The 14,072-nt window shown below is 33.4% G+C and overlaps 1 protein-coding gene across 2 annotated transcripts in view; it reads right to left on the bottom strand.

Annotated features, from left to right (window-relative positions):
* Positions 1 to 5,477: 5,477 nt before the first annotated feature.
* ko (Stork-head domain-containing protein knockout) overlaps positions 5,478 to 14,072 on the bottom strand; it is a 148,930-nt gene continuing 140,335 nt past the window's right edge. For both annotated transcript variants that reach the window (XM_072545408.1, XM_072545407.1), the window contains 3 exons: positions 13,428 to 13,643; positions 13,016 to 13,170; positions 5,478 to 12,354 (listed from right to left, as the gene is read on the bottom strand). In XM_072545408.1, the coding sequence (XP_072401509.1) occupies positions 10,855 to 12,354; positions 13,016 to 13,170; positions 13,428 to 13,643 (1,871 nt within the window). In that variant the 3' untranslated portion in view covers positions 5,478 to 10,854. The remainder of the gene's footprint in view (positions 12,355 to 13,015; positions 13,171 to 13,427; positions 13,644 to 14,072) is intronic.

The following is a 14,072-nucleotide window of genomic DNA, read 5'->3' as shown; positions in this document are numbered from 1 at the left end:
TCTCTATTAATATTTTACCTATATTGATATACCAATTACTGCAGAGTTCTCATTTTTGTTTAACCTCTGTATTTCTCCAATTGTATACTTTTTCGTGCTGTAAGCTGCTTTCCACCTGTGGTTAAAGCAGTAGGTTATAATAATTCTATATTTTATCTCTAATATCAGTAGAAATGATTTTAACCCTTAGTCTCATGTAAAATACAAATTTTCTATTGTAACTTTAGCCTTTGACCTATAAAAGTCGGATATTATTTAGTATTTACTTACCAATGGTACTTTTAAGAACAGTTTTTTTGTTCGTCACAATTTCCTTAGTATTATTTTAATTATAGTACACCATTTATTATTTTATACTTTCAAATTATATAAGGATGCCATATTTTTTCAGCTCCTTTTAAAACACTGGGGGTTAAACTACTTGTTAAATGAATAACGGGTCATTTTACGTTTGATACAGTATCATTATTTTTTTTTCTAGATTGTGGCGTTAGATAGATCTTGATACAACTTTGTTGAATTTCATCAGTCATAATTAGCACTACGATATGGCAGACCATTTCAGAATTATTCTAAATACATTTAAAATAAAATATAATTATTCTTTTCTCTTTTCATTTGTCTACTAATGGCATACAAATGATTGTAAATTACTGGTAAATTCATAGTACAACATTATATTTTTTATTAGATTTTATCACTATGATTCTTCTGATTATTTAGTTGAATATAATCTAATAATAATCGGTAATGGGGTATGATAGACCACTTTACTATTATTTTCTTTTCACCAAAGTAATTTTGTGTCTGCTAACGCCATAGAAACCGACTAAAATAGAACGCTTTATTCAATATAAATTGGATTGATTTTTAATCTGATGGTTACATTTAATATCACTTACAACTTACTTGTGTTTGGCTGCACACAGCATATTCTTTCTGTTTGTCATTTACCACATCCAAATTTTTTTTGTCGTATATACACTACTCCAAAAAATTAACGCACCATTTACAAAAACAAAAAAGCGATTCGTTGGTGTTTTAAATTTAATTGTATTAATTTTTGTATGGAATATACCATGTATTTGGAATGTTTTTATCAGGTTACTTGTATTGTTTTTTGTTTCAACCAATTTCTAGGAACACAAAACAAAGGTGCTGTAAATTTTTTAATGTCGATAAGAGGTCAGTGTCATTTTTCAGTCGTTGTGTGAACTATTGCTGTTTGGTGGTAACATTTTGCTATTGTTTTAATCAAAACGCAACGCGAGTCGAGAAATTTGGCTAATGAAAAGTGTGCTCAAATAGTGGTTTTACACGAAGAAGGTTGGAGTTACAGACATTTAGGGGAACGGTTCGGCGTACACCATACATCGGTCTCACGAATGATGGAACGGTACAGAGAGACCGGTAGTCACTCTAGGCGTCCAGGACAAGGTCGACATCGTGTAACAACGTCCGTTCAAGACCGTTTTTTATGACTTCGCACCCTAAGACAACGATTTGTAACTACCAAAAGCTTACAATCTCAACCTAAAGATGTTCCTAATGTCCGAATCAGCTGTGAAACTGTTCGCCAACGTCTCAAAGAAGGTAATTTGGTAAATCGTATACCTGCCAGAGGGCCAGCCTTATATCCATATCCATTGGTTGGAGGCTGATTGGAATAAAGTTCTGTTTACAGATGAGAGCAGATTCTGTCTTTACAATTGTGATAGGCGTATTCGCATGTACCGACGTCAGAACGAACGGTATGCACAGTGTAACATGCGAGGAACGACGTTATTCGGTGAATAGGGTCTGGGGTGGCGTTTCTTTAACGGGTCGTACAGACTTGGTGGTGTTGAATAACGGTACCATCAACGCTCACCGATATATCGTTGACGTTCTTCAAGACCACGTTGTGCCATTTGCTCCTTATATTGGCGAAAATTTTGTTCTTACGCACGATAATGCACGACCGCACATTGCAAATATAGTGCAATATTATCTAGAGGAAGTTGGAATCGGCGTTATGGAATGGCCAGCAAATAGTGCCGATCTCAATCCTATAGAGAATGTTTGGTACTTGCTTGGTAGAAGTCTACGGAATTTTCCTAATCAACCAAACACTCTGCAGGAACTGGAACAACGTCTTGTCTAAATTTTGAATGAACTGGATCAGAATACTTTAAGACCGTTTATTTTAAGTATGAATCGTCGATGTCAAGCTGTCATTCGTAGAAGGGGTGGAAATACGTCTTGTTAAGCAAAAAAATTAAACAATTTCTATTTTTAGAATTAGAGATTTTGTTGTTAATTGTTTTCAGATTGTGGTAAGTTTATGAATATTGAAGATGGTTAGCGACAACATCACTAAATATGTTTGTTTTACAAAGTAAAGTAATACGAAATAAAATGCTTTTTATTTCAGTTAATATTTTCCTGTTATATGGTAAGTTTTAAAATGGTACGTTAATTTCTTGGAGCAGTGTATCTTCTTCAGTGAGGTCTTCATTTTTCACTGCTGATTTTATTCATCCGTTCCACGGTAATCTAGGGTGTCATTCTTTCCTCCTGTTTTTGATTTCCATTTCCAAATTCGCAGCGGTATTCTTATCTCGTTCATCCTTCTCATGTGTCCATACCAGAGTAATCTTTTTTTTTTTCGTTCATTTCTCACTTTGTCCAGTATTGTTAATCTGCAGCTTCTTCTCCAAATCATCATTTCCATTTGTTTGTCACCCACGTTTATTTTATTTATTATATCTGTTTCATCCGATCCTGTATTTGTTAGTTACCTCCAAGTATTTATATTAATTTGTTTGTTTTATCGAGTTATTTATCTCCAGTTCAATCTGCGGTGTTTTGTCGTCAATTTTTACTCCCTTCTATTTACATTTCTTGAGGTGTGAGGGTTATAGCACCACAAACGATCCTCTGGCGACCCCCGGAGTAGTAATCCTTGACGGGGTAAGAGGGTACTGCCGTGTTGGAAGTATAGATCGTCCCTACTCGTGGGAACTAGATGGAACCTATTACCAAACAAAGTCAAAAACAAGATGAAACAAAACAGAGCAGGGAAGAAATAAAAGATAATTACTGTACAAAAACAGGAGAAAAAGAGAAGATTAGGGAGGAACAGCTGCTGGGCAGCTTTGAAGAAAAAAACTGGGAAGAGATACGAATTTTGAAGCGACAAAAATGAACACAGTCGACATTAGTAGGAGAGCAAATTTTATAAATTACTGGGGAAGAAGATTAGGAACAAGACTCCAACGAGTTGAAAGAAAACTAAAAGACGGGGGAAGAAAATATATATACAAGTATACTGGTTTTAATCTTATTAGATGAGGAGGACAGGAACGGCCATAAAAGGGAAAAAAAGGGACAGTCGCGAGGTTAAGAGACAACAAAAAAAGAAAAAAGAGTAGTAAAGAATAGTATTAAATATAAAGGGGAAACCCCAAAAAAGGAACAGACAGGAAACTCGCAGAGCTGTTAAGTATCCTCGGAACAAGGGGGAGATAGAGACAGAGGTCAAGGAATTAAGTCCCTTTATATCCAACACCAAATATCTAACAAAACCAAGGAGATTAACCAAAGTCAAAGTAGAGCAATAAGAAAATAACATCGGTCGGTGGTTAGATGCAGGACATAAAAAAAAGTCTTTTTATAAGTGTATTTCAGAAACAAAGACCATGGAGTGCGTAGCATAGTCAGGGGTGAAAATTATATACTCATAAGTATCTCCATTACGTTTAGAGAAAACAAAGAGATAGTATATCAGATAATGAACACCACCACAAGAGAAAAACCAATTATGATTGCCGGGCACATAAATGTAAAGTAGGGACAATGGGGCTCTCCCATAAATGATGAGAAGGGAGAGCCATGAAACGAATAGATAGCCCAGGCTGGTCTCCAAGTACTCGATATCAACATTCATATGAGGGGCAAGCCAAACATACATCGATATAACTTTCGCAAAAATTGAGATGTTCTCGATAAGTCAATAAAACAATAAAGATAGAATGAAAGAAAAGATGTCAGAGCCTATTAAAACTTGTCCAGGACGAAACTACTCTGTTCTATTTAAGTTCACAAAGCAAATGGAGCTCTTCCGTAAATGATGAAAAGGGAGAGCTATGAAACGAATGGCTGGTCTCCAAGTACTCGATATCAACAAACCAACTTTTATAAGAGAGGCCAGCCAAACACAAATCGGCAAGTGAAGGGCTATTCAAACGCATCAAAAATTGAGATGTTCTGGACGAAAACTACTCTGTTCTTTTCAAGGTCACAGCTATTTTTCCATCCTCGTATTAATGATTTTTCCGTACAACCTACCCACAGAAGCTGAAACCGCTTATTCCTACAATTGTTGGGGTCTTGTTTCTCTTTTTATGTAAGGAGATTAAATAGTCATTTTTCCGTTCATTTGGTATTTTTCCATCAAATAAGCATTATTTGTTTTAATTCTTGTATTAAGGTCAAAGGGGTGTGTTTTACCAATCGTGCAGGTGTCTCCAGAGCCAGTCGCTCTGTTATATTTCATCCTGTCTAGCTTATTTCTTGTTCAGATATATAGATAACTTGTGTTTGTCTGTCTCTTATTTAGTAAGTTAAGGGAGTATATAGATATCTTTTTTCTTGTAATAACTAGTTGTAACAGTTTTATTCATCTCTTCATGAGGACATTCTGTTGTCATTCTTGTTTTGATACAGTTCTCTCTGTCATTTGCTGAAAATTACTTTATAACTACTTGGTCTCATAGAAATATAACCATAATACAAGTATTATCGTTTGTATCCGTATTATTATTAATTTATTGTTATCTAATATTAATAAATATATATCCCTGGCTAACCTATCAATCCAACTAATATTGAATAAAGCATGTGCATTTTCGGGTTGTGTCACCTTTTGGGATGACACTGTGGAATATAATTTTTTAGAATTTATATCTGGCAGAAACGGTCCCAAGGCCAGGGAGGTGAGAAACGCAAGAGGATCCCACTCTAGTTCTGCCTAGACGTGTATGTTTCAAAGTAAGGGAACTTTGAAAAGAGACAAATTACTTTACTTAAATGCAACAAAAGTGAAATCGAAAATATTTAATCATTGAAGATCCGACAAAAATGGAAATTAGCAAAAAATGAAATAGAAGTAGATACTATTTGCTGTACAAAAGCAGACAAATTCCATTGCGCCTATTCCATTGAGCTTATTTATTATAAAAACAACATAGAAATTTTTGGCAACATGTTTTCAATATTTATAAATGACAAAATAAGTATGGATTATTTCTTTATTATTTAGAACAACATATGACAACCATCTTGTCTTGCTTACAATTATTATAGTCGTTGACTAAAGCCAACTTACACTATTGTACCAACCTATACTTACCAGTTAGCACGGCAGCATTTTTTGACCTTTCTGGACGTGATTTTCGGCTAGTTTGTTTATTGATTAAAGTTTGTCCCCATATTCTATAGTTTCTTCACTAAAAATGTCGGTTTAGAATATTCTTTGATATTTACTTAGTAGATCGCGTTCATCGCCGTTAAGGCCCCCGAAACATATCGTTGTCTACAGCCTCTAGGAATGTTCCTTCGGGAAGATCTTCGAACAATTTCGTGAATGCATCGAAATATGTTTATTAAAAGACCCAAAAAAACACCAAATATTTAAGAACTAAGAAATAATCAACGATCTTTAATAACTAAGTTTTATTATTAAAGCTGTACAAAACCTAAAAATTAATTTACTGACATCTAACAAACTATTATACAATTGTTACAAATTCCTTACATTAAATAACTTTCAATATATGTATGTATAACAAAAATACTTTTAGGACATTTTAGGCCACACAAACGTTTTTTCAATATTTATTAGTGGAAATATACATTTTAATACCTACGAAAATTTACTGGAGATGGATGGAATCGTTATGAGGATAAACAGTTTTTATTTTTTAAAGGAACATTATTGTCGGTTTTTATATCGTGATTTAGATTTGTTCGTTCCCAATGTTTAGTCTGCCACTGCGACAAACATTATCAACAATAATTGGGAACGAGACGTAAGGAAGACACAAATCCGGTTCCAATGATGGTCAAAATCTTGTTTTTTTTTTCAACGTATCAAAAATTTGTAAATTCTTCAAAAATTCCACTAAAATCCTAAAATATTTACCACCTTTTAAATTTTAACATTTACTGTAAACATCATAACGCACCCTATGGATTATAGTATTAAATACAAATACATTAAATGTTTCTTTAATCACCTAGTACGTTAATTACACAAAACATGGCAACTTGACATAAAATATCTTTTACCTCAATTATTATGAAGTTTTTGGACCTTCATCTTTTATTGTTATTGCATACAATAAATAATTTTCATACAATTCTGAAAAACATTCAGCAAGACGGATTTACATATTATACGAAATTATAGATAATCATATCACTACAATAGTTTAAAAATTGCGTTACTCAATTCACGCGTTAATGAAAAAAAACTAATGTTCTAGTTAGTTAGATCGATTTAATTGTATCCGAATTTAAAAACGTTTTCTGATGGTATAGTTTAAATTATTGGATCAAATGTACAACAAGGCTTTTATTTTTATCTTGAATACGAAAATATCTTTGAATATTACCTTGAGCATCTTCTTCAAAGAGTGCCAACACCAAACGGAGGTTGGTAATCGTAATGGCTATTTTTATTTTTGAACTTGCTGTTCTAAAAAAATGAATCGATCTGCATTGATACCGGTCACGTAGATTCTTCAACCAAGAATTCTATCTTCGCCCAACAGATTTTCTTCCTTAAATCTTTATCATCTTCGTCTCGTTTATCCGTTATCCTTAGTTCCCCAATATTTCTGTTTTACGTGATTTTGTACAAGTTAGAGAGATGCTTTCTTTACAGATTTTAGGTTTTACTGTTATTTTATTACTGTTAGATTGTTTTTTATCATATCCGTATAACTTTTGTTTTTTTTTAATTTGTTTTTAACATGTCTGATTTTTGGAGATATTTGATAATATTTGCCATTTGATTAAGTGTAAAACTACCACCAGATTTTGACCTACAGGGTAAAAATGCGTCAAGTAAATGGAAGTTCTGAAAAAACAGTTTCGAAGATTATTTACTAGCAACTTTACAAGACCAGTCAGCAGATAAAATCAAACTGTCAATTTTAAGAAATATAATTGGGACTGAGTCTGCCAAAATTATGTCCATATTCGCCATCCCAGAAGCCGAAACTAATAAGTACGACTTGATGATGCCACTAATCGACAAATATGTTAATCCAAGGATGAATGAATCGTTTGAAAGATACAATTTTAAAAAGCAATTTAAGTTAAAACTAGCTCAACTAATCAAGATGAAGCATTGGCAGTAGTTTTTGATTTTTATTACAGTAGGGTCCTAAAGAAACTTAGAAGAAGCTTCCAAAAGGAAAAAATGCTCCTAAAGTATGTAAAAAGTACTACGCTGTAAGAGATTCACTGTATTTTGAAGCTGTTATTGCATTCATTGTTACAAAATAATTATTCCGAGAAAAGTTAAGCTTGACATAATAGAATTGATTCATAAAGGCCATATAGGAGTCCGTAAAACTATAAAAAACCAGGAGTATATTTTATTGGCCAGGACGTGCCAATGATGGCGATGCAACCAACTATATAAAAAATGCAGGATATGTGAGAAATACAGACCAAATAATTTTAAAGAACCAATGATGCCTCATGATATTCCTAGACTAAGATTTAATAAAGTTAGTACAAACATTTTAGAGTATGTTTCAAAGTCATATTTAGTAATTGTAGACTATTTTTCGCATTGGTTGAACATTTCAGTATTAAAAGATAAAACCCCCAATTTAGTAATCAACTCATTTCAAGATAATTTTAGTAGATTTGGATATCCAGAAATTTTAATTGCAGATAATTTGACCTCGGCTATATGTAATAATTATTATAGAGAAAAAGACATGACAATTATGACATGCACCCCAGATTACCACCAGAGTAATAGACTTGCAGAAAAGACAGTCAATATAAGCAAGCAAATTAAAAAAAAAAATGATGAGAAAAATAACGGTTTTAGACATATTGTAATGGCATAATACCTGCATAATACATCTCGATGCATTTTCAGCTCAAATTTGACAGCAGGATCCTGAGAGCACAATTTATAAATACAGCTAATAAATTAGAACATAAAATCCAGTAATAAGTACCTATATGAGAATTTATGCAAAGAAAAAAAAATTACAATTACATTGTGATAACACATCACGAAGAAAACTAGTAGATATCAGAACGGGAGATAGCGTAGTAATAAGAAGTTCAAGAGAACAATTATTGGCGTAAAGCAATTGTGTTAGAAAAGGAAAATGAACCTAGATCAAGGTGATCAAGATAACAATAAAATTATTAGACGGAATTCACACCAAATTCATCATTCATGCACCAGAACACTTTAAAAAGAACTCATTTTAGAACCCGAGTTGTACCCTGATATTCAGTCTCAGTCACAAAGTATTCAGATAGATACCGCCAGCTTGAAGGTAAATGATAGTGCTGATAAAATCATGGATGAAATCGTCAAAAGCGTTAACAAAGGAAGTGGATACAGAATGGGTACAAAGAAATTAAAATACTCTGCAAAGACTGGTTCACAGATTTGCATTAGAGCAAAAGAATTTAATATGGCAATCTCATCTCAGAAAACTAAAACAATAGTAACCAGCAAAGAATCAACCAGATGTAAAATAGAAATTAATGGTATTAGTATTGAACAAGTAATGGAAATAAAATACCTGAGAATTACACTGTCTAGCTATGGAGACCTGGACAAAAAAGTGAGAGATCAAGTACAAAAAGCAAATAGACTGTCAGAATGCCTTAATAACACTATATAAGCCAAGAATTTATAAAGTCAGTGTAAGACCAATGATGACATATATGCCTCAGAAACAAGACACAACACAGCTACAACACAAATGATGCCTTTACCTTGCCCAATACTGCGTCTTACAGTGTTACCAGGTCTACTGATTTCAACTTGAATTTCCTGATTTACTGAAACACTATATTGATGTACTAAAAAATATATAATGATAAAATCATGCTCAAAAAGTGATCATCATGTCAGTGTTTAATTATAAATTAAAAAGATCTATTTATTGATATATATCCATTATTCTTAATCTGCTGAAGAACCTGGCAACCTTTCTGGTGCCGATTTGGCTTCAGTCAATTCCATACGATTACGCGTCCGCTCTCTTTCCTTGTCTAAGTGTTGAACAACTTGTCATAGATTGACACACGTCTGATTGTTTATTAGTTTAGTTTTTCATCTGTTCCAATTTTTATCTATATCATACATGTTCGCTTTTTCTCTATGTTTCTGGTTTTGAATACTTCATCAAACCTCTCTTTCGATTCACTCTTTTGCCTTTGTCCTATTGTTTCCTCTGCTGTTTCTTACGTTTGTTTTAATGGTGTTGCAGTCAGTTTCTATATCTTCAGTTTCGACCAGTTGTAGATTTTTCCTATATCTTCTGTGTATTTATTATTTACTACTTCCTACTTCCGTTTTTAATTTGTCAAAATTGGATTTTTTTTTTATTTCGTTGAGCTTGTGTTCTTATTTTCATTTATAATTTTGCTATTTAATATGCTCTCTGAATCAGCGTTTGCTCCCCTGTATGATCTGACAGCTTCTGTTAGTCTTAGCCATTTTTTTGCAATAATTACATGATCTATCTGGTGATCTTCTCTTCGGCCTTTAAGGAGCCATGTTATTTTATGTTGTGTGTTATGTCGGAATTTTGGACTGGCAATGTGTGTATTAGTATAGGCTAAGCTAAGTTGCATAGTTTTGTTCCATTATCAGTCGTTCCTTCGTGAATTGTTTTTTCCTCGCAGCTTCCCTATCATTCTCCTCTTTTCCAATCTTGGTATTGAAGGCTTCTATTATCATCAGAATATCGTTTCTGGATATGTTTTCAAAATACTCTTCTTGTGGCTCTACACTACTTGCATCTTCTGTTTATTATTGACATATTGGCTTGGGTGTTCTTGAATTTAATCTATGAACTAATTACTCTGAAATCCATGATTGTGTTTCTTAGCTTAGGAATATTGATTGATTATTTCTAAAATTTAAAGGATTGCCGAGATACTACTTTTAAAATGTGGTGTCTTTCATGTTGACATGATCTCTCTACTTGCTGCGTATCCATTTTACTATATTATGTACTCCAATTTACCTCAATGTATCTGATTTCTGTTCGAAACTTTCTAAATCGGGGACAATTGAGGAAATATGCTTTTTAACGAAAGTATCTTGAGTACATAATGTCAAGATTGAATATATTCTTAGTAGATTTAGAATCAACTGCTTAATAATAATTCTTATTTAATTTTTAACATACATATAATAGTTATACCGCTACTATTCAGAGTAATAATTCAAATTTTGCTTGTGGCAAAATGTTTTATTATCACTCTCACGTAGAGGGAGATTTTCTAGTGTAATTCCGCCGATATTGTTTGTTTATTGCTTCGTCTTGCTGGAACCATTTTGAATCAGTTGGTTTGGTATTCCTCCTATTGCTATTTGTTGGTTAAATCGTGGTGAGATATATAGGTCAAAGTTACATTATTATCGGTATCTGCTATAACCAATTGGAAAAAAAACTTGATTAACCAAAAGATATGTTCCAAAACACCGAAACTGAATCGCCAGATTCCTTGAACACATCTTTTGGCATTTTTTGTGCACAAAATCTAATTTTTAATAACATTAATACAAACTTTCAGTAAAAAAGTCTGCACAAGTTATACTAACCCAAAATCTGTGTGAACCACGTCGCAGTTATTTGGTTTTTCCAAATTAGCCGCCATGTTAAGCTCTACCAGAGTATCTACACTATTTATACTGACACCTTTTAAGATTTTTTGAGCCGCAAGGCTCGTGAAGTTAAAACTAAGGTCACTTAAACTGGGAAACTGTTGGTTACTGTTTTCTCTGGACAGGGAGATCTCTTTGTAACAGATGTTTGGTTCAGAACCAACTACGTTTTTTTCAAGCGTTTTTCCATTTTCTAAACAACTAAAAGACTTTTCTAGAGATGTTTTGGAACCTACTGTGTTTTTCTGGTACTTGATTGAAGAGAACATGGGTATTCCTTCGTAGCTCTTAGTTGGACTTGGTGGTGTGCTTGTAAATGAATTTGACTTCGAAAATTCCCTGAACGTATTAGCTATTGGTGAATCTGGGTTAGAATTTGAGTTGACGTTATTATGGGAAACGTTTTTAATAACATTATGGTAGTTCAGACCATCCTTTGAAGGTAATTGTAATGAAAGCTTTCTACTATTATTCATTGCTTCAAATTTCTGTTCGTTGCTAATGGTATCTCTTGAGTTGTTTAAACTCTGTTGATTAGTGTTCTTGGCAGGTTTGTTTTCTGATTTCTCGGTGGAATTCAAAACCGATTCATCGTTTTCGTTGTTTATGATCACGACATTTGGATTTTTCTCGATCTGCCCATTTTCGAACGTAATTACTGACCTGACAGGGGAATTCTGTACAAAAATTTTCGTATTGCCTCCAGGAGCTCCATTGAATGATGTGCCACTCTGATTAGTAGTCACTTGTAGAGTAAATGAGTTGCTATGTGATATGGGAGGTTTGGGTGTTGTAATAACAGTAGGTTTTAAAGAAGTTTTACTTTTAACGGCATCTTTTTTGTGCTTTCTTGCACTTCGAAGATCTGTTTTGGGAGAATCTGTTAAATTCCTTTTTATTACTGTTTTATGAGACTCTAAACTGGAAGGTCCGCTGGTTAAAGAGCTACCTGTTTTGCTACTTTTATGAGATTCTATACTACTAGGGCCACTATTGTCTATATTCGATAAGTTTTTCACAGGCGAATCAGCTATTGAACTAGAATTATCTTCAAAACTCAAATTTGTACCAGACCGTGATTCTAAAGATGGCGAACACAGTCTTTCGTTGACCATATTTTGTTCACTAAACTCTTGAGGTTTTTCCAGTTTGGCTTCATGATTTGCTACAGCCTTGTTCAAACTACTGCGACTAGCCTTTTTACAGCTCTCCCTACTTCTTCCTACATATTTTCTCGGTAGAGTACTTGTAGCATAGGATGAGTTAATGTAGCTAGAAATCGGCGAGTTTTCTCTGGATCCGTTAAGAGGAGTGGTAAATGTCAAATCTGATGACAGCTGCCTTCGATGATTTCTTGGTAATGTTGCTGATCTCGACGAACCCAGCTCACAAGTTTCCAGATACGCTTCTATATTGATACTGTTGTCCTAGAAAGAAAATAATTGTGTTAGCATAAAATAAAAAGTTTTTGAAGATTAATTGAGTGACAACAATGTTCATATCTCTCTACAAATGTAAAAATCTTACTTTTTTTTTCTCGTTCCTTTTTCCCTACAACGAGAACGTAAATTAATAGGAGCTATATTTTTTGCCGACTCCCCAAACATATCGTCAAATCCACCAAAAGTCACCTAGGAGAAGAGGTTCAAATCCACCAAGTGACCTAGGAGAAGACGTTTATTTAAATTGGGGTTGGATTTTCTGGTTTTTTTTGGTATTTCCACCAAGGATTGGTTTTTGTTTTTTAACTTCCATTTTTTTTCCAAGAATGGAAGTTCACTGTTAACCTGTTCCAGATTTAAGGATACACCTTGAAACCGGCAAGAGAAGCTCCACCGTTTCGTTTGATACTTTCCCAGCACCCACAATATTTCTTTAGTCTAAGCAAACAATCATCTGTCTCTAGCAGTTACAGTGGTTCTTTATAAATGATTATAAAAGGACTAAAAACGAAATGAGAAAACAGATAGAGTCTGTTGTAGCGAAAGATGGTATATAGAAAGGAAGCAGAATAAAGAAACGGTTTGAAGTTTGAAAAATAAAAAGAAATGAAAGACAGTAGTAAGGAAGATAGAGGCATTTATTTACCTTATCCGCAGTAATGGTTTGTGTTCCCACGTTGTGCAAATGGACAGCTTTGGAATTAAACCATTCCGTTGGTGGAAACTGTGCTCCGAAGGTTCCTATTTGGCATTGGGAACGTTTAGATCTGCGAAACAGTCTAGAAAGGAGTGACGTCTTTTCTAAAACATAATAAAAGACTTAACTTAACTAAATATTAAGTCTTAAGATAGTCTTTTTTAGATCTTTTTTCTTTACGTTTTTTAAGTTTACTCATTTATATATATATATATATATATATATATATATATATATATATATATATATATATATATATATATATATATATATATATATGTATATACTTATTTTTAATTAGAGGATGATAAATGAATGTATTTTTATCACATATGCCATTTGTCGTATTGCATATACTCACTGAGTATTGGAGTAGAGTCTCCGCTATTGGGACATTCTGTACTACTGCTAGTGTCGACATAATGTTTAGCAATAGTCCTCGTAGAAGCGGAACGTCGAAGACGTCTACTAGAATTCCAGAGCCGGAAAGATCCTCGCCTGTCTGGACTTCTAGGAGAGGGAAAAGACGATGATCGTCGTTTGCTTCGTGGATATAGAATTTTATCGCTAGCATTACCTAAAATACAAAAGTGTCAAATATATTACTTTAAATATCGAAGAAGAGAACTTAAACTAAATTGTGGTGAAAAATAATGTGGATTCAATGCCATTTCAAAGTTACCAACAAGTGTACATATGTAAAACGTATGCCAAGTGACAAATAATAGAACAGGTAACTTCCGTAAAATATTTGGGAGCAAATATCAACAGCCAGTGTAACCTAAAAAAAAAAGAAATCCTGTTAAGAACCAGCGAGGAAAACACTCATGAACATGAAAACATTTTTTACAAGATCACACGTTAGTCTAGAGCTCAGAATTCGAATGATCAGATGTTACATTTTCTCTGTTTATGGCTGTGAAAGTTGGACAATGGACTCTTAAATAGAAAAAAGGTTATTGATGAATAAAAAAAGTTACTAATGGTGAGGTATTCGACGCATGAG

The sequence above is a fragment of the Diabrotica undecimpunctata genome, chromosome 9 (genome assembly GCF_040954645.1).
Source record: "Diabrotica undecimpunctata isolate CICGRU chromosome 9, icDiaUnde3, whole genome shotgun sequence".
Lineage (NCBI taxonomy): Eukaryota > Metazoa > Arthropoda > Insecta > Coleoptera > Chrysomelidae > Diabrotica > Diabrotica undecimpunctata.
Note: the sequence above shows the minus strand (reverse complement) of the source record. Positions and strands in the feature narration are given on the sequence as shown.